Source organism: Cucurbitaria berberidis (genome assembly GCF_010015615.1).
Source record: "Cucurbitaria berberidis CBS 394.84 unplaced genomic scaffold K460scaffold_4, whole genome shotgun sequence".
Lineage (NCBI taxonomy): Eukaryota > Fungi > Ascomycota > Dothideomycetes > Pleosporales > Cucurbitariaceae > Cucurbitaria > Cucurbitaria berberidis.
In genome coordinates, this window is record NW_024468938.1 from 3,586,065 (window position 1) to 3,612,077 (window position 26,013).

The window sequence follows — 26,013 nt, forward strand, 5'->3', positions numbered from 1 at the left end:
ACAGTGAAACATGGGGGTGCATGCATTGTCACGGCGCGTAACCACCTGCATGATTGGCCCCCAAATTACAACGAGCAATCTGCAGGCGAATCTAGGCCCTGTTTATTGCCCAGCCTTCTTCAATGACTTGGTACAGGCCCCCGTCTGATTGATGTTGCTCAGGCGGTTTTTCTTCCCTTTTCTCTACATTGTATAATAGCCACCAAAAGCAACGGAAAATGAGCAGCTCATCTGCGCGGACGAAGTTTCGATCCGCCCTCGTTGCAGGCTCCCTCCTTACCCTTTCCTATACACCACAGTGTTTCGCGGCGACAGATAGCCGCGCATGCTACGACTCCAAGAACAATATCGTCTCACACCAGCCGTGCGTAGCACCCGGTACTAAGGCAGTTTCACACTGCTGCTCCACGATCGATACCTGCCTTGGCGACACGCTTTGCCTCAGCCAATTCGGAACACTCTACGTCGGCTCCTGTACAATCAAGGACTGGTCGGGGGGCAACCAAGGGCGCGGCGACTGCCCAAAGTACTGTAGCACTCAAGGTCTGGATATCGGGCTGTGCAATTTCACGTCACAAGGGTGGGAGTTTTGCTGTGGTGCGCTGAAGGGAATCGATGAGTGTTGTGCAGGACAAAGGTTTACGATTCAAAATACTACGAATCAATATCTGCAGCAGAGGGTGTGGAATAATGCCAACGGGTCCGAGAGCCCGTCGCCTTCGACAAGCTCCGCGGCAGCAGCATCATCATCATCATCATCATCATTAACAAGTTCCTCTACCAATTCGAGCCAATGTCCAGCGCCTGCTAGCAACAGCAGCATGGGAGCGCTGATTGGCCTTGGTGTTGGACTCGGGATACCTTTACTCATAGCTCTGGCTCTGTTGTCATGGGAGAATCGCAAGCGACGACATGCGGAGGCGCAAGCGCAACTGACGCATCATAGTGCTCAATACCAGGTGCACGAGGTTGGAGCAGGAAATGTCAAGTCAGAGCTGGCGTCCCATGAGCCGGTCCATGAATTGGCATCTGAAAGGGAAGGACATGAGCAGAGGTGGAGATCATGATAGAAAGCTGTACACGTATGACTTCAGTCAGATGTCAGTAGCAGGAATAGGATGCCAGTATCTGCTATGGCGACGGCCATGGAAAGATGTAAGGAATACCATGCATGGTATGTACCCGACGACCAGAACAACCCTTCAAACCATTTGTCCCGCTACGTTTCAACCAAAATACTTTCCGAGGCTAATTGTGATGGGCTTTCCAACACAGTGCTTTTTCGTGCGCAAGGCGGACTCCAACAAATTGGTGAGCGGTATACATGCTTGATCCTAGGCAGATCCTTGCGTCTTTTGCATACATACAGTGCCGACGCCTCGGAACATGGGACATTTCCCAAAGAGCGAGATTGTGTCAGCGGAAAGTCTCCGATATAATCAGCCTATTCTGACGGTTGTTGGATCTATGTAACCCTGCTGCAGGGCGTAAGAAGTTAAAAGATATGTTCAGCCGTCTAGACGGGAGACGTTACTACAAATTAAACCCCCCTTGTTGAGTGTTTCACGGAGACTAAGTGAGCAGCCACTTTTGCGTCTGAGTAAGAAATGCCACCAACACCCAAATGTTTCGGACAAGAACGCCCGACCCGTACAACAATGCATTCGCACATTTGTCCGCACGGCGCGCTACGCTGCCCAAGTTGAACCCAACCCACCCAACCCATATGCGGTAAGCCATCGTTCTCGCTCCTAACCGAATGAAGATATTAGACGATCCTGAACTATATTAGGCATTCTCCACCTCTCGACCCATTCTCAACGCTAGCTTTCACTTCCCGCGACAAAATGCAATAATCACAACAGCGCTTTCTTGCAGATCGAGATTCGGGGAAAGCGACGTTCCAAAGTGGCGAGATTATGAAAGATCGGCAATCTAGCGGTGCGGGTGGGGAGTGCACATCCATGCCACGGAGCCTCGTCACGAAGTGGAAAATGGTCCTAGCGTCGGTTTGAGTTGAAAAGTAAAGTCCCTGGAGTAACTGATTCGGATGGTAAGGCATGGATGGCTTGCTCACCGGGGAGTTGGTAGGGCACGCCGTCCGGAGGCTTCTCCAGGCACAGTGAGTGGATTAGCTCGGCGCGGGATGGTAAGGCTGAGGTGCATGGGCATTGTGGACGAAACCCATCGTGGCGGTTAGCACAGTACCATGACGCCGAGGCTAGGCCGTTAAGTCAAGGACATGTGACCGTTGGTGTGCTCACTCAATCAGACACCATGGCAGCCACAGAAGACTTCAGGATATGTACTACCGCCAAATGTTCTACAAATGCTCTATTCTAAACCACAGCTTTATATTGTCAAGCTAGAAGGCGACCAGGTCAAAAGATAAGTCTAAAGTAGAGAGAGGCACAAGAGCCATCATTACCAGCTTGCGTGTGACCAATACCCATACTTCCTCCTAGATGATTCTTCATTCAAACACCTCGGATTCGCATGATCCTCATGGGTTCCGCCCATCCAAATAGGAATGAAGCATACTTCTTCATATTTGCAAGTACCGCACTCTTTCCATGAGGTCCAGTTCAGATAATCCACCAGTTCGTCAACCAGCTCGAGTGAACGTGCTGCGCTCACTGATTCAAAAGACGAAGGTGGACTTGGCGAAGAGACGATAGATAGCGAGGTAAGGAGCGTATCGCAGATGTGATGCGTGATAGTATATAGTGTGCGATAGGCGAGAGATGTGGCGGATTGAGCTGAACTTGCAAGCGATGGGATGGTTTGCGCTACACAGCGCCGCGTTTCGAGTGTTGCATTCCGACCCGTGCCGTCGATGAATGGTTGCAATAGCGTCTTGAGATACACCTCAAGCGCATCTTTATCTTTGCGAAAATGCTGGTTAGTGTGTAGATACTGCAGCGTCTGGCTATAGCGCTGCACGACCTCATCGGCAACTGCCTGCCAGTTCTTCACCTCTTTTGCCTTATCCCAATCTTTTCGTAGAATCATATCCGTGACATCGCTTCTAATATGCACGAGCTCTGAATCCTGAACGTTCTGCAGCCTTGGCATAGGGTAATCAGACTGGACGTCGTTGTCGAATAGCCCCTTGACATTTGGGTACGCAAAGACGCTAACAAAGTCTTCGTAATCGACAGTTACGCGCTCATTGCCAATGCCAAAGTACCTCGACGTGACAGCCTTGGTATACGTCCAACCACCAAATGGGTCGTGTTTCCCCTCTCGCGTCATTGCCATGACGTCTGTCCTCTCCAAGTGCTTCTCAAAGTCGCAGAGGATGATTTCAAACCCGCCTTCCATGCGTAGAATCCCGTCGATCTTTCCGTTCCACTCCGTTGAACTGAGATTGCACATACCAGTGGCACGCTCAAATTCACCACCCATAGGACCTCCAGTGTCCGTCATATTCAAGAGCAAAGTGTCCTGTGTGTCGAGTGTGCCGTTACTGGTTTTGGCTCCGGACTGCCCGTCTACGTAGAGTAGGCGGAGTGGGTTTTTAGGGACGTAAGTATGCAAATACCCATATTTGGCATCCTGGTTTGAGCTTTGCAGTCTTAGAGGCCGTTGAGAGCCGGCCTTCCTATTCTGATAGACAGGTGATGACGGCAGTGATGGATCCGAATGTTCGTGATGAGGCGACGGATCATGAGGGTGATGCGGCGGTGGCACTGCTCTAGGATGCTCTGGGCTACCCGATAGAGGAACAATATGCTCCCAGTCGTCGTCTCCGTCACCTTCATCAGGTGGTGGTGGCCTCCACATCGGTTGTGCAAAGATCATCGCATGCTCAACCTCAAAAGCGAGCCATTCCATTCCCTCTATTGGTTCTTCTTTCCACGTGCCGTGGTAGAGTTGTGTGCCAGCTGGCACTGTTGCCAGGAAGAGGGACATGCCATTGTGGTTGAGAGACGAACCCCACTGTCGCATTGAAGAATGGATCGCATTGAAGACATGGTTCGCGTTGTGTGGCCTGGAGGTATCAAGACTTGCGAAAATAACAGAAATGAGACAGAATAAGGAGGCGAGGATGCTGGTAATCTGGAGATGCATGCTGAGGTTTCAAGGTCTACAACCCCATACAAGCAAAAGGTCTGGAGTGAGAGGAAACATGAACAGAGCCTGCGCAACAGCGCACGCATCCGAATTTTCTTCCACTGCTGCCAAATCCACAAGTTACGTGGCTTCGTCGAAGTGGTGTGGGTTGCACGCCCAATATGGAAAAGTCAATCAATCTGATAAGATCATCTGATTAGATTATGGCACCTGACTGGTCAGCTTTTTCGGCATCAGCAGGAAAATGGCACCATTGTGTGTCATCAACAGTATAGCTATCAAGACAGCGTCTGACAGTAAAAATACATATGTAGTGTAATCATCAGGCGTAGTTTTGCAAGTAGAATATATGGGGAAAAGCCGTGAAGCTGTAGAGATCTGCACGTCGTGCGAGGTCACCAGTGTTGATCGGCTTTTTCAATCTTTGATCGGCTTTCTCTGACTTTGACCGCTTTTCGGACCGATTTTGCATGCAAGTTCGATTCGAGGCCATCCGGAATTTCAAGGTTAACTTCATTCCTGATGATGAAAACATGTGACAGCTATTGAATTTTCCGTGTTGGCGAATGCGCGTGGATTGGATTGAAATTATTCGGTCCGACTAGCAGGTTGCAGGAACTCGCTTGCATGTACGTTCAATAAAGCCATTCAGAAGAGCGCATCAACCGCCCCCCAAGACACTAAAGAACGAATACGTCTAGCGTCGCATGCAGTCTTCAGCATCTCGGGGCGGAAATGGCTTCCGAGATTTGAACTTTGAGTTGGCACCTTCCTGGACGGTATGGCGGTGCCGCTGTGCAGCAAAAGGAACAGCCAAGCTTTCCGAAGAGTTTCCAGGGGTCAGCAGAATGTGACGATATTACTTTAGGTTAGTACAAGGTACGGCCCCGGGGATACCGCCAGCCTGTGGCGTTCTTGTCCGCATTGCACACCAACTCACGATGCTACGTAGCCACCAACTATGGAGCCGCATTATTGGATGCGATTTGTTGAGTGTGACTGTGAACCGAGTCACGGTTATTATTTGTCAAGTTTGAGAACAAAAAGACGATGAAACGGGAAGGATGAAGACGCTTTACTCGAGGCGCTCTCCCTGAATCTGGTGGATTTCCATGACTCGCTAAAATTTATACCCGATAGAATGTAGAATGGCGTGATGTAGAAGGGACAGGAGATGTCTACAGGTTTGTGGATCTTAGTTTCTATCGGAATATTGAAACTAGCGGGTACCACTTCTACGACTTTTGATCCGATTGCCGGTTGGATACGGTATAGTTGATCATCAGCGCCCAGCCCATACGTCATAGAAGGATTTGTATTGCTCTCAGGACCAGTCCTGAAACTTTGGCTGGTCGAGAATCCTTCCGTGTGCGGGGATGGTCGACGAGGAACGTTTGTAAAGGGGAGGAACAGGTAGAGCCGCAATGCCCCTCGAAGAATCAAAGCGTTCCAAGGCTTCGTGGCGCCTGCATTGGTTGTTGCGACACCGAGTAGAAAAGTAGGTCGAAATGTGCACTTTCCTGCAGCTCCAGAAGAAACGACCGTGCAATCTGACAAATTTAGATCATGGAATCAGGTGATGGGGGCCATTTGGAGGCGCATAGAAGTGGGGTGAAGAGATGAGGGTTCAACCTAGTGTGCAGCCCGAAGATCTACCCACGGTACGCTACTGTCGACCAACCTTGGAAGTGGGGAAGACTTTAAACCCGTGTGCGCTTGAAGTTCACTACAAGACCAAGTAGATTTATTCAGCCGTGGCGCAGGGGTAGAGTTCCCTGTCCAAGGACACAGCCGACATGTCTGCTATTCGTTCAGCATGAACAGCTACCGTCATCTTGGCTCCACAAAGCGCCAGTTGAAAGGTTACGCCAAGCGAGCCCAACTACCACTGTCGCGGCTTGCAGCCTTCAAAGGAAATTTAGCACGCGATTGTGTGACCAGTCGCCGACATGGATACCGCGTGGATGGCTGCTTAACGGCCGCGTCAACGGCATGGTGACAGGGACGCATGATTGCCGATGAGATGCCGTGGGCTTGCCGCTGCTCCGCGATAATAGCCTGTTGGAGCGATTCAATGCGAAGCTATGAACACCCCCATGATGTCGTTGTGCAGTGCACACTCGCTTGGGAATGAACAGCAACTATGCTTTTTTGTCCTGGTCATGGCAGTGAATATACCAAGAGATTCTGGTCCATGGGCGCAGAAGTCGCGATAGCCAAACCTGACGCGTCCGATCGACTTTTGTACACTCGCGGGATGGAACCGCTTGGGCGCCCATTTCTTCCACGCGTGTGACGCAGACGTAGATGCAATTGGAGGAGCGGTCCACGCTATCCATCCAACGTAAGATTCCTATTGATCCATGGCATGCAGGTCTGACTGTATGCCATGCCTGTCCCAGCTCTTGAGACAATCTGGCTGTTGTCAAGCTATTCCGTAGCCACCAACATCGAGAGCGGCCGCCGCGGCGCACCACACACCCTGAGTAATGACATAACCCTTCGATCCTCGATTCGAAACGTGCTGGAACGGAGAGGAGCCTGTGTGACATCCCGTATGATTGCAGGCGGCGGAGCGGTAATTGGCTTGATCGCAAAACTTTCCCCATCGTGCATCTCGTCACCTGTTCGCGGAGCATAGTTATCGCAGTGATGCAAGGTAAGTCTTAATTTGCGGGGACTGGAACCGGTTCCTAGCCACTCAAAAGGATGGGGCCGTCACGAGTCAGCCTTGTCTCGCGGACATAAGGCCTCCCACTAGACGGCCAGAGGCTCAGACCTGCATCCCGACCGGGTTGTCTGGCGGAACGTTTTGCCACACGAAACTCCGACTGACCCTGGAAATGATGATGGGAATCTAGGTTCTGTGTTCGGGAGTACGCCATTTCTTGGAGTGGGCCTGGGGCAAAGAGAAAAGACTTCACATCAGGAGAACGTTTAGATGGAAACGTTCTTTGTTCGAACGTCACTTGTGTCGAGCTAGTCTAGGCAACAGCGGGCGCCGCCATATGCATCTATCCACACAATATCCCAACAAAGCTTCTATTCGTGATATGTCTCTAGAAGATATTGAACGTCTCCACATAAATTGCTCTAGTCTAATAAACGCCACTGCAATGCGATGAAGAAAAAAGGCAGCTCAAAAGCTACGCCTGCTATTGCAGGTCTTGAACAACGCAGAATGCAAAATAAGGGTATCTTAAACGAAAGTGAAAGGGACTGTAGCGTAGGTACCCTGTGTAATGGTCATCTGGATGAGATCGACCTGCTTCATCCCCGTTGTGTGTGCTGTCTAGCGCAAGGCGACTGTAGTTTGCTTGTGAGTTTCCATGCGGTTTTGTGACGCAACTGCAAGCCTTAAGATGGGGACACTCGAGCTTCCCAGGCTTGACATGTGGGGCGAAAGGCTGTGTTTATACACTATGTTGAAGTGATCGACGATGTCCGGGACGCTTTCAGGTGTATTCTCTTTACGTGATCTCTCTACAATGAAGTGTGAGCGCAACGATCTTTGGTGGATAGAAAGCGTTTCAAACTCACCATATTGTCCACGCGACTGAAGACTCTGTCGCAACCATCCCAGTCGCACAATACACCTGGATTGTGCTTGGCCTCATGTCTTGCAAGATCCTTCTTACTTGAGAAGCCTCCTCCAGTGGACTGCGGGCAATCTGCGTGTCGACAGAAGAATGACTTTGTGTGTCGCTTGTGGTGCTTTCTGAGATCACAACCTCGAGTGAAGACTGCTCTTGATGTGCATCCTGGGTAGCCACAGCTCCACGTTCCATTCTTGTTGGGGATACCATACGCTCGAAGGTCTGGCGACGACGGTGACAGTGAGCGCGAGAGCGAAGGCGGCGATCTCTCTGACGGGATATTGGACGGCAGGCCTAGACCCGTAGAAGATGAAGCTGAGTGTGATCTTGACGGTCGAGGTACGCCATATGTTTGCGGAAGTAGACTCAGGTCGGGCGTCAGTGTCGATGTAGCTGTTATACCTGTAAAGGGAGGATACGAATACGAGGACACCTGGGGTATCGGAATGGATGAGGGTTGCGACGACCATATATTGTGTGGTGGATATGGGGAGTCCATGACCGGTCTGTAGTTGTGTGAAGAGGTATAGATGGCTCCATGTACTGGCAACGTCGTTGGCGGTCGGTGGTTCATTTGGTGCAGCGGTGGTGAATACATGATGCTTGGAGGCGATTGACATGTGCTGGAGGGGTACAGATGACCCATGCCATCATCAGGCGCCAGAAGTGCCAGCTCTGCCTCGTGGGAGAAAAAAGTCATGATCATGTAGTGCGAGGTTTCGGTGAGGTCTGGAGTAGTAGGTGATGTGTCGAAGATGTGATAGGAAACGGGTATTTGCCGGTCTTCTAATGGGCGTAAATCGAAGTATATGTGGGTTGTATATCGTGCCAGTGAACAGGTCAGTGCGCCCAAGCGGGAAGTCCAACAGATGAGTGGGAAGGGTCGAGTCTCAAGGCACAGGCCCACACTCTAGAGTGTAAGGATGATAGTAGAGATGCTAGTCCAGGGTAGACAGGCTTAGCCCGGGAGCGTTCTGGGGCCTCTCCGCAAAAGTAAGGCTGAGGTGTTAGACTCGTCAAAAAAGGAGTGGCGGGCAGTGGCGGTGTTGGAAATGTCTCGCAGTTGCTTGAGACAGGATTGGCCCGTGGAAGAGGGCCTTAAAAGACCAAGTTAGAAATTCAGGATGCAGAGCGACTACTCCTGTGGCATGAATCCCTCCCATGTAGATCCGGGGCGCAGACAGAGAAGAAGCTTATGTAGGCTCAGATGAGCATCACACTCAGGCTGCTCGTCCGTCAAAAGTAGTGGGACCAGTTGAGATGATCGAATGTGGGTAAGGTTGGCTCACGCTTGTTGCGCTGGCTTTCCCAAATTGATCCCGCTCCATCTGGCTCCTGGCCCTAGTTCAGCAAAGCTGCATAACCCGTTCACAATTGCGGTGGGAGCAAGTGAGCCTCGCGGCCCGGCTAGCTATCAACCCCTGCACAGTGAAGGTACCGCCATGGTGGTGACCAGGCTCTGCCTTTAGCGTTGGTGCGAAAAGCGGCTTACTGGGATCCGCCTGTTTGGAGAAGGCTTCACACAGACTGGCTTCAAACAAAATCCTTCCTTTGAGGCTTTCCCATGCCGCGCCCGGCTAACGGCTAACGTCGCATCGGTTACCGACTATCCCCCGGTGTACTGCATGCTTCTTCTGGACTTCTAAAGATACATGCCTGGAGATGGGCACAGTCTGCGACGATGGGACCCCAAAAGCAGCCACCTTGGACACTACAGTAAGACGACATCAGAGGCGGTAGCGCATGGGGGAGGCAAACGTACGCTTTCCAGGGCTTTGGAGATGATGGACAGTCGATCGCAGCACGGGAGGAGGTACAGCAGTTGGCTGTGGGCGGGTCGCTAACACCGGTTAGTGGTACTGTACTAATAATACCTGCGCGTGCACAGTCGAATTACGCCCGGCCCCGCGCCCTCGAGTTATTAGCGAGTGAACAGCCCTGCAGCCCTGTCACTGTCATGCCCTGGCCCCTAGCCTTGTCATCGTAGACACTTCATCTCTGCTGAGTAAGATGAGATTGTCTGCCCGTCACTGCCTCCCACTACTCCTCTATTCCACCGAAGACCGACCGCCCCAAATCAACGCCCACCGTTCCATACCTCGTTGGACGACCCGCGCTCGCTTAGGCGGTTATGTGCGGCGAATGTGAGAGGTGCTCTAAGTGCATTTGAAATCCACAGTTATCGTCATCGAATCGTTGCGTGCCAGAGGTTGAGCCTTGATGTACTCGAGATTGCTAACAAGCGAAGGAAGAAACATGGCCAACAGTACTGCGAGTCCAACAGCAAGTGTCGAAGCGCCCGGAACCTAATCGGTTAAACCTACTTTGAAATTAAAGTATTACGGTACGTTCTTGGAACCAAATGTGCCTTGATTGGCATGCACCGCAAAGAGACATTCTCCGTTTCTCCGTCGGGGTGCCAATGACATCGTGCGAAAGCAATAGGACTTGTGCCATGCAAGAAAGACACTACGAGACGCAGTTAGCGTGGCATAGAGAGCAGTTTGAGCGACGATCTTGCAGGTGCCATAAGTCTAGGCCAATCTTCTAGGCTGGGGTGATTGACTATCTCCAGTCAGATCAGGCGCGCGTTTGTTGTCGGCCTGCTACGTTTCCAATCGCAAAGAAATACTTGGTGACTCCCGCACAGTTGGGCCCGAGGTACAAGACTAGATGGAGGACAGGAGCACGTTGACAGGTGAGGTCGTTGGGCTCGACCGGCGACTGCCATACGCTGCCATCGCGCCTTCTCCATTGAATGTCCTACCTCAACATCATGAGGAGCTTTGACGGCCAATGCTACACCTCCCACCTGCAGTCCACGATAGGCCATGAAGTACGCAAAGAAACAGAGACCAGACTACTCCGCATTTGGCCCCTTACGCCTTTCACTGGGTAGCTGTGTTTCGCATCGCCCAGCTTGCTACGTGGTGCCAACGACAAGAGTGAGCTGCTACCCAACTCGAGCCGCCAACAACGGCTGCGGAAACACATTTCATTCGACGGCACAGGGCTGAGCCTTGGAGCTATAGCCAGCGCAATATACGTTGCGGTGCTTAGGGGAAAAGAAGGCTCAAGGGCGCCGTCTAACATCTATCAATGTCTACCACAGACAGCCTTCATCACCCAGGGCTAATACCAGAACACTAGACTGTGAGAAAGTGATACGACTCTGTATAGCTCTTCCTATTCCCAGACTTCTTGGTCAAACAGCAGTGGTGTGGTTAATCATGTGTCTGGCCCTCCAAATCTATCACTCAGACTCAACCGAAACACTGTAGCCAGCCAGGTCGCCTTTTAGCCGGTATTATTCAACTTGAAAAGATAACCGCGTATTTGCAGAGAACCATGTGCCAACATAGGTCAATAACACTAGATGTAGGTTCCCCCAGTCGTCCGCCCGACCGCCTTCCTTCAAAGCTAAGGCAAGACGTAGCCGAGCATACACTCCAAGACAACTTAGGAGATGCCTCTCGCTCAATGACGTTGCCTGGTTCCTTCGTGCTGCCAGGGAATGGAACGTACTTCGCCACTTGATGCTCGCAGCATGAATCTACATTGACGCATTCTCCAACATGATAATCACGTCACTAGCGACCCACAGCTTCATAAATTCTATTATTGGGTCTTTCGGCAGTTGGCGAATGGAACGTGATGAAACGAGGCAGTGTTGACTATAACCTACAGCCACGTCCTCTCGAACTCTGCCAAGCTAGCCTCTTCAAGACTACGCCATTGTCCACCATTTTACAGGGATGACCAGAAAACGTTGGATTCGCATTCAAATGAACAAGCAAGCTACGGCAGGCTTGCTCAAGATCCGAAATTCAGTGTGATCCTTCAACTGATCCTGCAGATCGCCATGACAAATTACAACGTCCCGCGCGCACAGCCCATAATCTAAAATTGGACGCGGCCCCGGAGCGATCGAGCCATATGGTCTCACAATTATTCGGGGACGTGATTATGGTCGATATCGCTAGAATTCTTGATGACAGAGGTCTCCATGTGCTGGGAGAACCCACAGCCTTCCACCTAATGGTATACGCCCTACTAACTGAAAAGTTCCAAAGAAATCCTCACAAAAACTCAGTTATTGACGCAAAGATATGATGTAAAAGCAAAAGGCGGTAGTATATCGCCAGTCACGTAAGTAGTTCTCGCCTATCATCCCCATCTCATAAGTTACAATGTTCACTAGGCCTAGTACGCCTGTTGTATCTAACTTATTTTCCACCGAACAAGATACAACGTGAGGCATACTGCCTATATAATGACAATGTTCATTGAATAGTTCTGATTGTGGCTCTACTTTCCTGGCAAAATGCGGAGACGCTATGGGGAGAACCTATCTACAGATTCAAGGTACATATTGCTGTACAAGTTGCCTGAACCGCGGGACCATATGATATCTTCTTCAAACGTCAAAAAAGACGATAAACGCAACTCATCGATTCTCGTATCTTTATCAAGCGCGATTTTCAAGTCGTTTACGGTATTTTATGTCTTCCTCTAAGTCAACATCAGTATTGATCCCATGACGCTGCTAGAGGGCCGAAGAACCAAGTATCACGGCTTTAAAGAAGGTTTCGATCATTACAGGACGAGGTAGGTAAATCATGGCCATCTTTTTTCATGGATGGGTGTCCAACATCGCGCCGGGCACTCGACAGTCTTTATCACTCTTTTTCTAACCAAATGCACCGCCCCCAAGCCCCTTCTACCTGTATCGCATGCCTTGATCGCAGCAATACTACATACGCATCTCTAGCTGACTTCATCTAGCCTCTGGTATGGGTCTTTCGGTTGCAACAGCCCTCTCCCATCGCCGACTAGACAAACCACATCCTCGACCTCAATCCCTCCACCGATAACTCTGTCGCCTCCTCTCTCAATCCCACGTTCCACGAGTGTAACGCAACAGACGAGGCAGCACTGGCTCAGATATTCGAACCCATCTTCTTCGAATCCAGTAGGCTAGACTTTCTCTTCGCAAACGCCGGGATAGCTGAACGCGCAAATTTATACCACCAGCAAGAAGAAGGCGAAGATGAACAGCTATTACCCATCGAGGGCATGCATACCCTCGTCGATGTCAACCTCAAGAGTGTCATCATAACAACATACCTTACGCTACACTACATGCGCAAGCCCCCTAGCGACACAGATAAAAGCATCGTCATGACAGCCTCTTGTGGCGGCCTGTACCCATCGTACTATAGCCCCATATATGCAGCCACAAAGCATGCCACGGTAGGCTTCATGCGCTCCATCGCACCCTTCTTCTACCACAAAGCTGGCATTCGGGTCAACGCCATCTGTCCCGGTGTGGTCAAGACGAACCTCCTGTCGAGCCAGGAATGGGCTAATTTCCCAGAAGAGTATTTCACGCCTGTAGAAAGGATTGCGGAGGTGGTGTGTATTTTTGTCGATGGCAAGGACGTCGGTTTAGGGAAAACTGGGAGCGAGGTTAAGGGTGGCATGGCAAGTATAGGCACACTAGATGGGCTGTTGATATTTCTGGGGGACATCATTATTATCGCGAGATGGTGCCGTATGCTGATGAGGCTATGAAGGCCTTGATGGGCTCGACCAACATCAAAGTGCTGGACAACGTGCAACCAGCATAAAGTTCCAACGCCAATGGTGGTGGCACGCTTCTTTGTGGCAGATGTTCTGTTGTTGACTCAGCGGGTTTTGAGTTGAAGAAAAAAGGTAAGCCTGTTGGAATCTAGGGCATCACCTGCTCGCATATATGCAACGCCCTCGCCCTTGGTATCTTCCACTTAGCCGTGCGCTAAGCAGCCCGGAGAGACTGTCACAGACTGGCACAAGCGATACAATCAAGGGTTAACGGAAGTATGCGCCATGGTTTGAGTCTTGAATCATTCAATTGTCGTATATATCCAGCTACTCAAAGCTGTTCATAACCACATGTCTGTTCAGACCCTTGACACTCCTTCCCATCCCATGTCCCTTGCCAGCCCTTATGCGGCGATAGTGACCTCGACCTCAACACCGGCCTCGATGTTGATGATGATCTGCTTGACGACCTCGGTGGGAGCGTGAAGATCGATGAGACCTGAACCCAATCGTTAGTCCAATCCATTATTCACCCCTCTTCGGTTCTCTCCAAGGATCAGTACTTACGCTTGTGGATGCGCATCTCATAGGTATCCCAGGTCTTGGAACCCTCACCGTTAGGTGTCTTACGGGTGGTGATCTTCAAGTGCTTGGTAGGCAGGCGGACGGGGCCCTTGACGCGGAGCTCCTTGTTCTTGGCGCGGTCGAGGAGCTCCTGGCAGACCTTCTCAAGCGACTTGACGTTGCGCGAGGTCAGGGTGATGCGGATCTTGTGGATCTTGGGGCCCTCGCCGAAGTCCTTCTCGGGCTTGTCTGCGCAATTGTTAGATACGGGCGCTCATCGAGGCGTATTTGCGCAGGGTTGACGAACTGTAAGACATGGTGTCTGTTTGGGTGGGTGGTGGTTTGGAGTGTGGTGGTATTGTAGGTGCTGATTAGAGCAGTCACGACCTGGATCCTGGATCGCGGTAATGTGATGACTGGAGTGGTTTTGCTTGCGACGACGTTCGTGGCATCAAAGTTTCGTGCAAGTCGATTTTCGATCTGTGCGCCAAGATTGCGGAGCCTAGTCCCAATCAGGTATGGCGGATGGGAGGGTCAGTTGCGCTCTTGGCGGGGGATGAGCCATTATGACTTTAGGACGAAAGACAAACACCAAAATTTCACCTTTGAGGGCTACTTTGCACATAATCGAATAAAACACAACGGTAGCCCTCATAATCGGCCGTCGGTTCAACACCACTGTACACGAGGAGAACATGTCGTTACCCCACTTCGCGCCATTTCCGGAAGCTGCACTTCGACGAAGCATTCTGCCAGACGAGTGGCATTTGTATCTGGAATCCTGGACCTCGCTCGCCGATCTATACCTGCGATTGAACGACGATGAATTCGTTCCGGGATCACTGGATCCCGATAGTTTAGCACCCTTTCTGGCAACTTTCTTCCACGAATTGGCCAATGACGACAATCTTGTATCACAAACCCTTGCGCTTCGAAAGAAGTGCTTTTTTCTGCTTCACAGACTCTTCTCACGGCAAGCTGTACCCATTGCTTTGCTCACTTGGCCGGTACTGTCGGACATCTGCCATGCGTTCCCCAGGAGCGAGCCATTTCACACCCTTTTACAAGGCCTATGGACACAGTTAGGTGGGGCTATTGAGAAGTCATTACAAACAGCAAAGACATCCTTGATCAGGAACTTGGAGTCAAAGCGACCGGAAGAGGCGCAGAGCACCTTGAATAGAATAGCCCCGCTTTTGAAAGTCTCGCCAGATGCAAACCTGTATATGCTTACGGGGTCTGATCTCCTGGATGCTTTGTACGATGCTTATCCAAAAGTACCACCTACCATGCAGAAGAAGTTGGCAACTTTGGCATATCTGGGGCTTACAGCGGCACTAGAAGGACCGAAGCCGAACTACTCGCTTCTCTCGGACCACTTGTATAGTCTGAAGACTAGCGAAGAACAAGAGCAAAAGAAAGAACCAGGAAAAAAGACACTTGTAGCAGAACTTGTCACCAACACACCACTACTCGACAAGATCAGAGATAAAGCTACTGCACCCGAAGCGGCAAGGGTGAAGAACACTGCGGCATCTCTCAGTGCTTTCCGTCAATCTAGCGTTGCTCGGCCCAAGAGGCTCATCCGTCGCAAGATAGACAAAGGTAAGAGCAAGGCGGGCGGGGATGACTCCGGGCACGGAACATTTGTCGGGGAAGTACACGTTCACCGTATGAGTATGATTAGCCAGATCCAGGATCTCTTTCCCGATCTCGGCGCTGGCTTCATCGTGAAGTTGTTGGATGAGTATAAAGAAAACATTGAAGAGGTCACTGCACATCTTCTGGAAGACTCGCTGCCTTCACATCTCACCGACGCCGATCGGAGCGAGAAGCTGTACGTCAATATGTTGCCACTCAACGCGACCTTGGGATTCTTCTTACTAAAAAAAACTTCAGGCCATCATCTACCGCGATACCACAGTCACAATTGCCACCTAGATCGAGTCAAACTTACGATCGACGCAACGTGTTTGATGATGACGAGTTCGATAAACTTGCTGTCGACACTTCCCGTCTTCACATAGGTCGCAGAGGTCAGGACCTCAACGCAGACAAGATTCTCTCCGACCGCAGCAAAGCGCCCGCCAAATCAGCAATCCTAGCTGCTCTAGCAGCCTTCGACTCAGACGACGATGAGCGCGACGACACATACGATGCAGAAGACGTTGGCGCTTCAGTCGACACAGCCGCAGCTGGCCCCGACGATGCCGATGCCGATAAGAATGAAGAGGCACTGTTCCGCGCTTACACCATGACCCCAGAACTATTTGGACGTGACTCGGAGACGAGAAGAGGCAAGGCACGAAATGCTCTGAAGAGCGAGATAGGTATGACAGATGAGGCAATCGAAGGTTGGGGCATCATGATCGGACGAGATCCTAAGAGGCTACGGCGTCTTGAAGCGAAATTTGCTACATTCGCGGGTCAGCAGCGCGAACTACAGTCAACGTCATGGAGAGACAGTCCTGGTGCCTCTGGCGATGAAGGCAGTGGGGATGGCCAGGGCGGTCGTGGTGGGAGGGGAGCCTTTGGTGGCAGAGGCCGCGGCAGGGGGAGAGGACGTGGCGGCCCAGGAGGTGGAAGAGGCGGTGGAAATGTTGCGGGTCCGGTGGATGACAAGGGAACGCAGATTGCGCGAGACCGGAAGGATGCTAACAAGGCTTCGAGAGCGAACCACAACCGCAAGGCCCAAAGAGGAAAGAAGATGGCTAGGGCAGGATTTTCGGGGTAGCCGATAGGATGCTATTGCGAGCATGTATATCAATGACACGTCACAATACTCGAACGGTCAGATCTATTTAAGCCTACTAGACCGCATGGTGAAGCGACGAGCGTGCATACTATATTCGACCACCTAGATACGTTAAACGAACTCGAAGATATATGATGACGACGGACAATCCTCCTTAGACTCTCCTTCGCCCAAATGACCCTGGTCGGGACCCATGCGCGAAAATCATGCGAGATATGGAGTCTCACATACAAATGAAGAGTAGCGAGACCGCCCCAGGCGTCGTCAGTCCTGTCTTACCCACCTAATACTCGCCTAAGAAGCGCACACATCCTGCATCGGCCTGCTTCATTCGGTCACCTTGTTGCTGAGTTGTCGCCTCCTCCGGCAGTATCGATCTTCAGAGGACGCTGCGAGAGTGTGTGGGTCCATCTTGCGTTTCACTTATAATCCTGCAGAGACATGCGAGCAAAGCGGTTTGTTTCATTAGAGCACAGGATTTGTCAATCTAGTGATAAAGACGCACGGTGCCGCATCAGTCTCTATCAGCTCTGAAGCAGTGGTGCCTTCTGTTACCCAACATCGAAATGATGAACACAGTAATCAATAGATCCTAGGCGCATGCTGACGATTTGTACTTGAGGTCTCCGATGACTGGCTAACCTTTTTCGTGAGTTAGATTACGATCCCTCCTTCACCGCCTCACTTTTGCCTACCAGACGAGCTCTTGCATACCTGTATTGTCTAGAACAACTGCCGGGCGTGCTTGAAACCCAGTTATCTGGCTATACTTCGTATGTCCCCGTCATAGGCTGATGTCTTCGTGACTTTGAGTATTCACCTGCCGTGTGAGTTTTGAAGGTGTGTTCAGAGTATGGCCCTCTTCCCGTAACAAGAATGGTATCTGAATGCTCAACTTCCGGCCCTGCAGTTTTCTAACGAGCCTTTGTCGAGGGATGCGCCGCTACGGCTACTGATAACCGAGAGGAAGCCTTCAGTACGTCAAGCAAGTCGCTGTTTTGCGACTCCTAGCATGCAGCGTTACTTTATCGAATTATGCTAGGGTTTCATTTACCTTTGTTTTTGCTTTCCCCTGGAACTGTTCTCCATCTCTACAGTACATTTGCAATTTCCTAGTTTAGCATTTTGCCAGCATAATCTCACTTCCATTATCGCTCGCCATCATCGTAAGAAGACTGCGCCACTTTTCTGACGAATCAATTACGCCTCCATTAATCAAACTCCGCAAGCATGCACCGACAGCGAAATTATCAAGCACCAGGCATCCTGTCCACAGGTCAACCCACCCACCGGGCCGCTTGTCAGGGCATGTCGTCTTACCCGTGTATTCTACTAGATTAGATGTGGTAAGGTTAAGCGAGCGGAGCTCTCTCCTAAACTCATGGTTGGCCCCATCAAGCGAAGGATCGTTTCCAGAAACAGGGGTGAGCGAGAAGGAGCATTTGAGTCGGGACGGTCAACGGCCTAGGAGCAGGGGTAAACGACCTCTCATCACCAATAGTGGGGAGTTGGATGATAACTGATGTGCAGGACGCGTGTATTCCCGTCAATGAAAGACGCAGTTGGCATCACAAAGAATCGAAACCCTGAGTATGCTGTGCGTGTTATTACAGCGCAGGTCTAGGAAGGATTGTGAGTCCTCACAAGGGCGAAAGAGGAATGTGCTGTGCCGTCTAGGTGCCTGGACCTGGTCTAAATCGTGATAGCCGCCGGCCTCGTTTTGCGTCGACTTCCAATACCACCCACTCGATGGTCTTAGAACACAACGTTCGCTTCGCCTTGCCACTATCCAAATGCAAGCTTACGTATTAACCGAGAGTTTGTTGGCCAACAGTAAAGGGATGGTATTCCTTCTCGCCTTCAAAATGAACTGCCTGTGGGAGATGACGTCTGTGGTGGGACGCGTACGCGATCGTAGACGATTTCGAAGACGGCGGCTGAGAACGCCGCTTTAGCAAGTTAGAAATGTGGACGAGTAGGGTGTTGAGGCATGCACCTAGTACATATAAAGTGTCTGGACTTTGGTTATCAGCTTTGTGGCTGCGAGGGAACACTTGGTCCATATGTAGCTTGACATGGATTAATTACCGGTGATCTATTGGTATGGTTGTTGCGCACAAGCTATAACAATTGTTCACTAGAGGAAAATGACCTATTAGAACAGTTTTAAAGAAGGAAACCGTGTGGTTTGACATGAATGTAGAGGAGCTCGACCTCTGATCTAGATATGCTCAAATCCGGTTTCATGTACAGCCAAGGAAGCGAATCCCTCCCTAAATTGTTTCATAAGGGATCGACTTACACGTTGAAAATGCAAAGTCCATTCCAGCGAACCCCACATCCGTCTAGAGCCAAGGTCCAGCCAAGCCAGCGTATAACGCCTTGCATGAAATAGTCCGAAAAGTAACGCACAAGCAGGGAGCCCCAAGAGAGACAGCTATCCTTCCAATTGCATACTCGCTTTACCCGGTCGTAATCGTATTCGTACTAACAGCGCGAATCCCGTGCGCTATGTGTTCTACCTCCGACCCGCAACGTTCTCTCCTAATAGGAACAGCCTATCTCGCTTGTTGAAACCACAAACGGATACATAATGTTGTGTCGGGAGAACGCCGGTGATTAGCGAAGTGTTGATTATGGTCAAGCTTGCGCATGAAGTCGTCTCAAGTTCCTGCTTTCGAGCCTAGTGTATCGTGAAGTCGTGAATCGTTGCCGCACAAGTACAAGCATTTCAGAATCAACTCGGAAGAGCGTATTACATGGCCGCGAGGTCGTTAAGCGCATAGCTCAGATCGCGACGCGCTCCAAGCTCATCGCTCCCAAAGTGTGGTCGGTAGTGATGCGCGACAATGCATACAGTCGCTCTGTATACCGTGTACCTTCTGCAGTTAGCATCACATTACCATACCAAAATGCTGAACACTTACATCGACATCCTCGCTTTGACTCCACCCATTTTGATAGGGCACTCTCCTAGCCCCTCAAAAAATGCCGCACTCCCATCCGCTATGCCACCAGTCATAAGCGGATCACCCCAGATGACGTGAGAGAAGCCCACGAGACCGGTAACTTGCTTTGTTGTCTCGTCAATGAGGACGTTTGTCGGGTCGCATGCATGCAGAGCTACAAGGCGCGGCTCTTTGACTTCTTCCAGCAAGTGAGCGTGCTTGCCGACATAGTACCGGATACTGTCGTAGGGAACGGTAACGAGCATATCTTCAGCATCGCGTAGTGCGGCTTCGAGTAGTGCGAGGAAAGCCTCACGCCATGAGTCGCTGCCTTTCTTGGCAAATACACGGTGTGTCATGCCGAACTGCGTTGCTGACAGTCCTGTGAGAGCGCGAACGTGAGTGCCAAGTGTTCGGTCAATGGTATTTCGCTGGCTGGCTGTGAGATAAGGCGATAGGTCGGAGAGTCTGCGGCCTGGAATATAGTTCATCATGATAAAGGGTGAGCCTAGTGGTCCACCCTGCTTGTCATACTTGATGATTTGGGGAACAGGGATCTGTGTGTATTCATGGAGTGTTTCGAGTGTTTTACTTTCAGTTTCTAGCAAATGCTTTTCGTGTCGTAGTAGACGAGTGTTGTGTGATGGAGGGCATTTTATGACGAGTAAGCCGCTGTCGGTGAGCTTTGTGAGGTAGACTTGATGGAGCCGCCCTTGAAGATGCTCTGCTTGCTGGACCGTGATCCTGGAGGAGCGGAAGACAGTACGGATGGCCTTCTGTATGCTGGGAAAATCGGGCGTAGCAGTACAAGTCCGTGATGATGCCGACGAGGAAGATGACGAGGAGACAGTTGAAGAAGGGCGAGTAGGCCGAACAGAGTATGTACCGCGGCTCATGGCGACAACAGGATAAACTGCAACATCTAACGGGGGCAAGTGCATCTTGTATGATTTGTATGGGACCGATAGCATAGGCGAGAGGGGAGATTAAGCGAGAGCGTGACGGCAGAGGGCTTGAGCTTGTTGGCTACTGCATGTTAGGGTCGGTCCGTGTATTTAAACTACTTTCATGTTGGACAGATAGACGTCTGAAGCTGATGACCTTCCCATCTAGCAGCTGGCATTTGATCTGATTACCGCTTCATCATGTCCGATGGTTCCATAAGATCAAAAGCATCTCTACGTCGACCGAGAAACACCGAGTATCGTCACTTCCAAGTAGTACCGACAACGGGCTTCTCTAGCGGTCATGCTTGGTGCATACGCTGCCAACGCACTGCAGCGCGTCTAAAGAGTCTGGCCGTAATGCAATATCAGCCCCGGCTGCGCCACGAGGTATATAAAAGGACATGTTCGGCTAAGTAGCCTCGCAGAAAAGTAATTAGGCTTGCAGCCACAGAGCTTGCAAGTAAGCGCTGCGTCTTTGACGAATTGACAGCAAGGACGGATATGGTCGCGCGGAGCGACGTGAGAGGCGTCAAATATGTGGGAGCGGCGGCCTCAGCGTTCGTTAAGCATGACCAAAAGCAGTTAGATGCTCCGAGGATGTATTCGGCTATTGCGCACCCTGATTGGCTACCTGGCTTTGGGAACAAGCCTGACTGCGTGAATGGCACATGGCAATGAAACCTGAAAGATCGGTGTAAAAGCCTGTGGGCCAAGTTCGGATCGTGAGAATGGAGCGTGATGATCAGCACAGGGGTCACCCAGGATGTAGAACCGGGTTCACGCGGGAATAGGAAGTCGCTCATTTGTTCTGCATTTCGATGCATTCTTTTCACCCTTCACCCTGGGTCCAGCCTGTCGAAGAACGTCAAGCCACCGACGCCTTTGCATTCATCCGTCTGACCCTGCCCAAAGTAGGGCTCGTAAACGCGATTACAAGCCGGAGTAGTCGCCCGGCAATATGGAGACGAACCGTGGTCGTGCACTATAAGTGTCAGGTCGGCCCTTTGGCAGCTGTTGTACCCCTGCCACCGTCATACAAGACTCACTTTGTTTCCCAAGTGCGACCACACACACACAAGCCACAAAATTCCAGTCGGAGGATTTGTTGTTTGCGGAGATCTATATGCGCCCGGTGTCATAGCTAAAGGAATATTGACTCTACGCACAAGATCGGTTGAGCAGGCCCTTGCTTCAGTCGTCTTCTTTTATTTTGGCCGAATCTTTCGACTCCGAGTCCTTGGCGGGCACCGTCTGACGGAGTTCCTCGAGATTGAAGCGCTTGAGCTTCTCAAAGTCAGGCCCAACGACGCTCATGCCCAGAACATTCTATTCGTTGTAAGCATCTGTCAGGATCGGAACGGTCATCAATGCATGATCGGCACGTGCGATATCGTACCTTGTAGATCTCCACGAGGATGAGGAGATCATAGCCATTAAGGTCGACCTTGTGGCCAGGGCCAACCGCTGCCGCGACTGATTTGATGATCTCGTCTCTTGTGAACTCCTTATTGTTTCGTATTGAAGGTCGGATTGCGAACTTCGTCACGATGCATTAGCAAGCATCCTCGCACCACTAGGCTGGGCCATCAGGTAACAACTGGCGTAGCCGAAAAATAGACTCACCTTTTTCCCCGCCTGATCTGGACCGTGGAAATGGGGTGCAAGAACTTGTTCGGCAGCGGTCTCAAGACCTTGAATGGTGGCTTTCTCATAAGCCGTAATGGGTGTAATTCGTTTCACATAGCGAAGGTTCCTGGGCTGGGCGCCATCTGCTATGTCTTGGCAAATCCTGTGAACGAAAGAGACGGGCTCAATAGGCGAGCGTGTCCGAAAAAAGATCACTTGGGCAAGTCAGCATTGCCTCAATGTGAGTTGGTCGGACTTCCTCACAGCATTGGGTATCGAGCTTGACTGATGTGAACAGGGGCTTCGTCGTTGGCTTGCGAATATCGGCAAGCTCCTTGCTGATTTCAGCTTCGATATCCCCTCCTTCGGAATCAGAATCGTTGTCTGCTGCCGCCTCATTGGTTGCCCCATATAGTTTGGCAGCATACTACAATTCCGTCAGTCTCTGGCATATCTAGGTCGAAGATATTTCGACGATTCGGAGAGGTAAGTCTAACCTCTTGGAACAGATCCCGCAGGTCGCCAATGGATTTCGCTTCTTTCTTCATCGCACAAGTGGCCCATATGCCCGTATCGCCGGGTTGAATTGCTTGGGGTCCAGCCTTCCTGCGGGGCATATCCCAGTTCTTTTTACCCTGGCACCTGAATCAGCATCATGAGGCTTACTGCAGCTGCCGAACGATAATGGGATCGCGAGGCCAAGACATCATACTCCCATGGGTAGAATCGTGACTGCTGCTGCGAGAAAAAGAACTTACCTTGGCTTTTTTGTGGCCGCCTTCATGTCTTTCGTCCGGCCCAGCCTTCCGCTTCGTGCCGGAATCCTCCATTTTCAGCGTCTGGACTATGAAAGTACTGCGATGTGATGAGGTGGAGGTGTCGAGGGTATGGTGCGTAGATCTTGGGAGAACGCCGGAGGTAAAAGAAACTAAACCCCTTTCGCTTACTAGCGCATCTGGTTTCTCATCCCCGCCCGGCGCCTTGTCCTAGCCTTGCTCGAAACTCGATCTCACTTTATTGCACTGCGTACGCCCCCGGATAAGCATATCGGCGAACTCGATAGTCTCGCATCTCGATGATGTGATCTGAGACACGACACCATTTCGATTACGTCTTGCAGCAAATATGACCCAACGCATTGGAGCCTCTCGCTGGTCCGATGGTGATCGCTGCCACGATCCTGCAGGTCTCATGTCAGGCGCAAGCCGGTCCATACCACGGACGATGTCAGATCGCCAGTCACGTCTTCGCTTGGCGTGAACTTGTTTTACAAGACGTACAAGTGCGCCCGGAGATGGCTTGTCCCAAGCGTTCGGTTCAGCTGTTTCTTCGACAGCACAACTGAGGATGTGGCCGTGATAACCGCCACTGAGTGGGGGCGGGGAGCCAGGTCGCGTTACAAAAGTCATGGGATTCGAATGCTTTGCGAGACCTCTCGGCGCGCCCACGAAATTGATTGGTATGTAACGTCTGAAGCTGCGCCCGTCTGTATCAAGTTGCGAGTCCGAAGGACTTCGGGGTAGATGATTCGGGACAGGCGTGCTGGGATGATGTAGCCTCTAAAGCAAGCCGCTGGCAATCTGATGCCTACCCCGTGCAGCATTTTGTCAGCCTCTCGTAAAAAATAGAGTCCAAAATCTTTACTACCGTGCAGTAAGATGCCTACGGCAAAGGCGGGCGATGTAGTTCCCGTCATGTTGGAGATATAGGTAAGATCTAGGCACAACCAGGGTAGACACTGGGGAAACGTTTCCTGTGTTCCCCCTCAGTCATCATCAAACATACAATAGAATACAAGCTCTCTACGCCCATTAAACTATCCTAAACGTCTTCTACTCTACAGGTCCTTGCCTTACTATACCATACCGAAAATACTTGTTGTGATTACTCGCTGGTGCCTTGAAAGGCCAGTCCCTATACACACGAACAAGCTCTTCAATCATCTCTATAGTCAGCATCCTGACCCTTAAGTGATGCATCAACAGTCTCCCTCCTTTCTCCGGATCTCTCAAGGTCGGACAATCCTTAACGATATCACTCAAACCATGCTGCATCTTATCCAGCGCGTGACTAATGCTCATCGCAGGCTGCCGGTAGAGACCATAAACGAAGTCTTGCACCCATTCGAACCAGTCAAGGTCCTGGAAAGCGGCTTTGGGGATGGGTTCGGCGGAGATGAGAGAGAGTCGATTCTGGGGCCATACTTCCAAGGGTGACATGATGAGAGGTTCAAAGGGGCGATAGTCCCATTGGAGACGTGGGTAAGGGAGTGCGCGCATAGCGAGGCGGTCGTCAGTCTCTGCTAGAGGTGTAGATGCATAGTTGAGTGCAATATTGTCGACGCCGCGCTGCCAAGTTTGATCTAGGTCCTCTAGCTTCTTCATCAACGAATCCTTCTCTGGCCCGTCTCCCATCTCGAGGATCTTACACTCAAGATAATATAGTGCCTCTCCTATGTCAGCAATGGCTTCAACGTCTCCCTTGATCTTAAGCACGTTCCAGATATTTGACCGCTTTTTAGAGAATTTTGAAATCTCGTCTTTGGCAGGATGGTCCGTGAGCTTGGGTTTGGGCACTGCTTTTGTCCCTGGAGCTGCCATCACCTGCTCCAAGTTGACCTCTGGGTATTCGTCGCGTATGAACTTTTCACGGTCATAGTGCTCAACAAAGCTCTCCTGCAGCAGCCCAGCCGTTGACTTGCCCGCCAGCTGTTGTCGGTGGAGGTATTCTTGTATAACGCCACTACGAATTACGCCAGTACTCTCGAACGTTTCTTTGAGGTCAACGGCGAAGTCGTACATGAGTTCACGGCGGTGGGGTGGAGGATCCATGCCCTTTTTCCTCCCCGCCTCCAGGGCGCGAATTGTGCTCTCGATCTCGTACTGCGGTTCGCGGGCGGTAGAGCCTCTACCAAGTTTACGGTGGGTGCGCTCAGGGTTTACGACCACGTTTATATCATGCGTCATCTCCAGAATGCGATTGGCCTTCTGCATACCGGACACTGATTCTGCAATCATGCCACTGAAGTCATCGCGCTGTACCCATAACAAAGTTCGAACCAAACCGAAGGCATGGAAGAGATCATGCGAGGATGCGGCGGAGGTGAAGTGGTGGAATAGCTGTTTCGCCATGGAGTCGAAGCCCAGGCCTGGGAGCCGGGGATCCCATACTAGAGAGCCCGTCACTAGTAGCGTATTGTTATGTTCTTGCGCCTTGGGATCTTTGGCATCTCGACGAGTTTGGTGTGGGAAGACTCCATCGGCGACCATGGTTCTGTACGTGTCCAGCTCACATGGATCTTTCACTATGAGCGAGTATTTCGAGTCGGGCGCAGTGAGAAGAGGATCGAGAAAGGATTGAAACCTGTCGTGTCGCGGTTCGAGGAGGACATGGCTTCGCGGCTGCAGAAAGTCGTGAAGCTTCCGTGACCAGAGACCAGCGCCTGGGTTGATGTCAAGGATGTCGCAGCCCTTGTGCTTCTCTAGCGTATGCCCAATATACTTGAGTACATCGTCTACAATTACAACTTATCAGCGCCCACTCTGAATGTATGATCTACACCTCCAGGATTCGACGTACCGCATAGGTCTGGACTTACAATCTGTGTTCTAACGTGACCACTAGAAGATAACGACAGGCTTGATGTAGAAGGCCTTCGCTTTATCTTGGGTTCTAGGCTGGGGTGTATGACTTCGTTCAGGGCTAAGCTCAACGGAAACTTCTCGCTTGTCTGCAGCTTTTCATCTGACCAGTGGACCTTCTGCCCTTTCTTGCGGCCGGTGGAACCAGCATGTTTATTAGTCGCGAACCGCGTCTGGCTCGGTCGTCTGATTGATGCGCTTGGCCGACAAGTTATGCGCGATATTGAAGAGCGTATGCGGAACATGAAGGCGTGTTGGGGGCATCGCAATGGGTCC

At 51.1% G+C, this 26,013-nt stretch overlaps 11 protein-coding genes across 11 annotated transcripts; 3 read left to right on the forward strand and 8 right to left on the reverse strand.

The window, feature by feature from the left end:
* The first annotated feature begins 123 nt into the window (after nt 1–123).
* On the forward strand, nt 124–1,164 carry K460DRAFT_368862 (uncharacterized protein). Its single transcript, XM_040933858.1, has one exon. It carries the CDS (start codon nt 219–221, stop codon nt 1,065–1,067), a length of 849 nt encoding a protein of 282 aa, XP_040786556.1. The 5' UTR covers nt 124–218; the 3' UTR covers nt 1,068–1,164.
* A 1,260-nt stretch (nt 1,165–2,424) lies between these two features.
* On the reverse strand, nt 2,425–3,915 carry K460DRAFT_379025 (uncharacterized protein; the record flags this gene model as incomplete). The annotated part of the gene is made up of 2 exons (XM_040935132.1): nt 2,425–3,609; nt 3,730–3,915. 2 exons carry the CDS (start codon nt 3,913–3,915, stop codon nt 2,425–2,427), a joined length of 1,371 nt encoding a protein of 456 aa, XP_040786557.1.
* A 1,962-nt stretch (nt 3,916–5,877) lies between these two features.
* Nucleotides 5,878–6,827, reverse strand: K460DRAFT_155620 (uncharacterized protein). Its single transcript, XM_040926842.1, has one exon. It carries the CDS (start codon nt 6,714–6,716, stop codon nt 6,219–6,221), a length of 498 nt encoding a protein of 165 aa, XP_040786558.1. The 5' UTR covers nt 6,717–6,827; the 3' UTR covers nt 5,878–6,218.
* A 213-nt stretch (nt 6,828–7,040) lies between these two features.
* K460DRAFT_387927 (uncharacterized protein) lies at nt 7,041–8,849 on the reverse strand. Its single transcript, XM_040935665.1, has 2 exons — nt 7,618–8,849; nt 7,041–7,560 (listed from the first exon to the last, which is right to left on the reverse strand). The coding sequence occupies exons 1-2, from the start codon at nt 8,377–8,379 to the stop codon at nt 7,498–7,500; spliced, it is 825 nt and encodes a 274-aa protein (XP_040786559.1). The 5' UTR covers nt 8,380–8,849; the 3' UTR covers nt 7,041–7,497.
* A 3,148-nt stretch (nt 8,850–11,997) lies between these two features.
* Nucleotides 11,998–13,303, forward strand: K460DRAFT_387928 (NAD(P)-binding protein; the record flags this gene model as incomplete). Its single annotated transcript, XM_040935666.1, has 5 exons — nt 11,998–12,038; nt 12,241–12,281; nt 12,459–12,478; nt 12,510–13,115; nt 13,163–13,303. The coding sequence occupies 5 exons, from the start codon at nt 11,998–12,000 to the stop codon at nt 13,301–13,303; spliced, it is 849 nt and encodes a 282-aa protein (XP_040786560.1).
* Nucleotides 13,304–13,660: 357 nt separating this feature from the next.
* Nucleotides 13,661–14,137, reverse strand: K460DRAFT_357644 (40s ribosomal protein-like protein s20; the record flags this gene model as incomplete). Its single annotated transcript, XM_040932047.1, has 3 exons — nt 13,661–13,755; nt 13,824–14,069; nt 14,128–14,137. The coding sequence occupies 3 exons, from the start codon at nt 14,135–14,137 to the stop codon at nt 13,661–13,663; spliced, it is 351 nt and encodes a 116-aa protein (XP_040786561.1).
* Nucleotides 14,138–14,404: 267 nt separating this feature from the next.
* K460DRAFT_317050 (uncharacterized protein) lies at nt 14,405–17,009 on the forward strand. Its single transcript, XM_040930347.1, has 2 exons — nt 14,405–15,657; nt 15,720–17,009. The coding sequence occupies exons 1-2, from the start codon at nt 14,516–14,518 to the stop codon at nt 16,552–16,554; spliced, it is 1,977 nt and encodes a 658-aa protein (XP_040786562.1). The 5' UTR covers nt 14,405–14,515; the 3' UTR covers nt 16,555–17,009.
* A 2,321-nt stretch (nt 17,010–19,330) lies between these two features.
* K460DRAFT_291206 (uncharacterized protein) lies at nt 19,331–20,464 on the reverse strand (the record flags this gene model as incomplete). The annotated part of the gene is made up of 2 exons (XM_040929259.1): nt 19,331–19,454; nt 19,503–20,464. 2 exons carry the CDS (start codon nt 20,462–20,464, stop codon nt 19,331–19,333), a joined length of 1,086 nt encoding a protein of 361 aa, XP_040786563.1.
* A 200-nt stretch (nt 20,465–20,664) lies between these two features.
* K460DRAFT_155707 (uncharacterized protein) lies at nt 20,665–21,529 on the reverse strand. The gene has a single exon (XM_040926843.1). The coding sequence runs from the start codon at nt 21,292–21,294 to the stop codon at nt 20,836–20,838; it is 459 nt and encodes a 152-aa protein (XP_040786564.1). The 5' UTR covers nt 21,295–21,529; the 3' UTR covers nt 20,665–20,835.
* Nucleotides 21,386–22,993, reverse strand: K460DRAFT_155730 (uncharacterized protein). The gene is made up of 7 exons (XM_040926844.1): nt 22,855–22,993; nt 22,594–22,722; nt 22,361–22,523; nt 22,094–22,311; nt 21,867–22,007; nt 21,637–21,796; nt 21,386–21,452 (listed from the first exon to the last, which is right to left on the reverse strand). The coding sequence occupies exons 1-6, from the start codon at nt 22,924–22,926 to the stop codon at nt 21,662–21,664; spliced, it is 858 nt and encodes a 285-aa protein (XP_040786565.1). The 5' UTR covers nt 22,927–22,993; the 3' UTR covers nt 21,386–21,452; nt 21,637–21,661.
* Nucleotides 22,994–23,928: 935 nt separating this feature from the next.
* On the reverse strand, nt 23,929–25,982 carry K460DRAFT_408317 (S-adenosyl-L-methionine-dependent methyltransferase; the record flags this gene model as incomplete). Its single annotated transcript, XM_040937151.1, has 2 exons — nt 23,929–25,610; nt 25,676–25,982. The coding sequence occupies 2 exons, from the start codon at nt 25,980–25,982 to the stop codon at nt 23,929–23,931; spliced, it is 1,989 nt and encodes a 662-aa protein (XP_040786566.1).
* Nucleotides 25,983–26,013: the final 31 nt, after the last annotated feature.

Excerpts from the sequence above, each read along its gene's own strand:
- K460DRAFT_155620 (XM_040926842.1), bottom strand. The coding sequence starts at position 6,716 with ATGCTCCGCGAACAGGTGACGAGATGCACGATGGGGAAAGTTTTGCGA.
- K460DRAFT_155730 (XM_040926844.1), bottom strand. The coding sequence starts at position 22,926 with ATGGAGGATTCCGGCACGAAGCGGAAGGCTGGGCCGGACGAAAGACAT. Across the intron at positions 22,723-22,854 it reads GCGGCCACAAAAAAGCCAAG|AACTGGGATATGCCCCGCAG; the intron begins GTAAGTTCTTTT and ends CAGGGTAAAAAG. Across the intron at positions 22,312-22,360 it reads CAAGCTCGATACCCAATGCT|TGATCTTTTTTCGGACACGC; the intron begins GTGAGGAAGTCC and ends GACTTGCCCAAG.
- K460DRAFT_387927 (XM_040935665.1), bottom strand. The coding sequence starts at position 8,379 with ATGATCATGACTTTTTTCTCCCACGAGGCAGAGCTGGCACTTCTGGCG. Across the intron at positions 7,561-7,617 it reads TCAGTCGCGTGGACAATATG|AGAGATCACGTAAAGAGAAT; the intron begins GTGAGTTTGAAA and ends ACTTCATTGTAG.
- K460DRAFT_317050 (XM_040930347.1), top strand. The coding sequence starts at position 14,516 with ATGTCGTTACCCCACTTCGCGCCATTTCCGGAAGCTGCACTTCGACGA. Across the intron at positions 15,658-15,719 it reads GCCGATCGGAGCGAGAAGCT|GCCATCATCTACCGCGATAC; the intron begins GTACGTCAATAT and ends AAAAAACTTCAG.
- K460DRAFT_368862 (XM_040933858.1), top strand. The coding sequence starts at position 219 with ATGAGCAGCTCATCTGCGCGGACGAAGTTTCGATCCGCCCTCGTTGCA.
- K460DRAFT_155707 (XM_040926843.1), bottom strand. The coding sequence starts at position 21,294 with ATGCATCGAAATGCAGAACAAATGAGCGACTTCCTATTCCCGCGTGAA.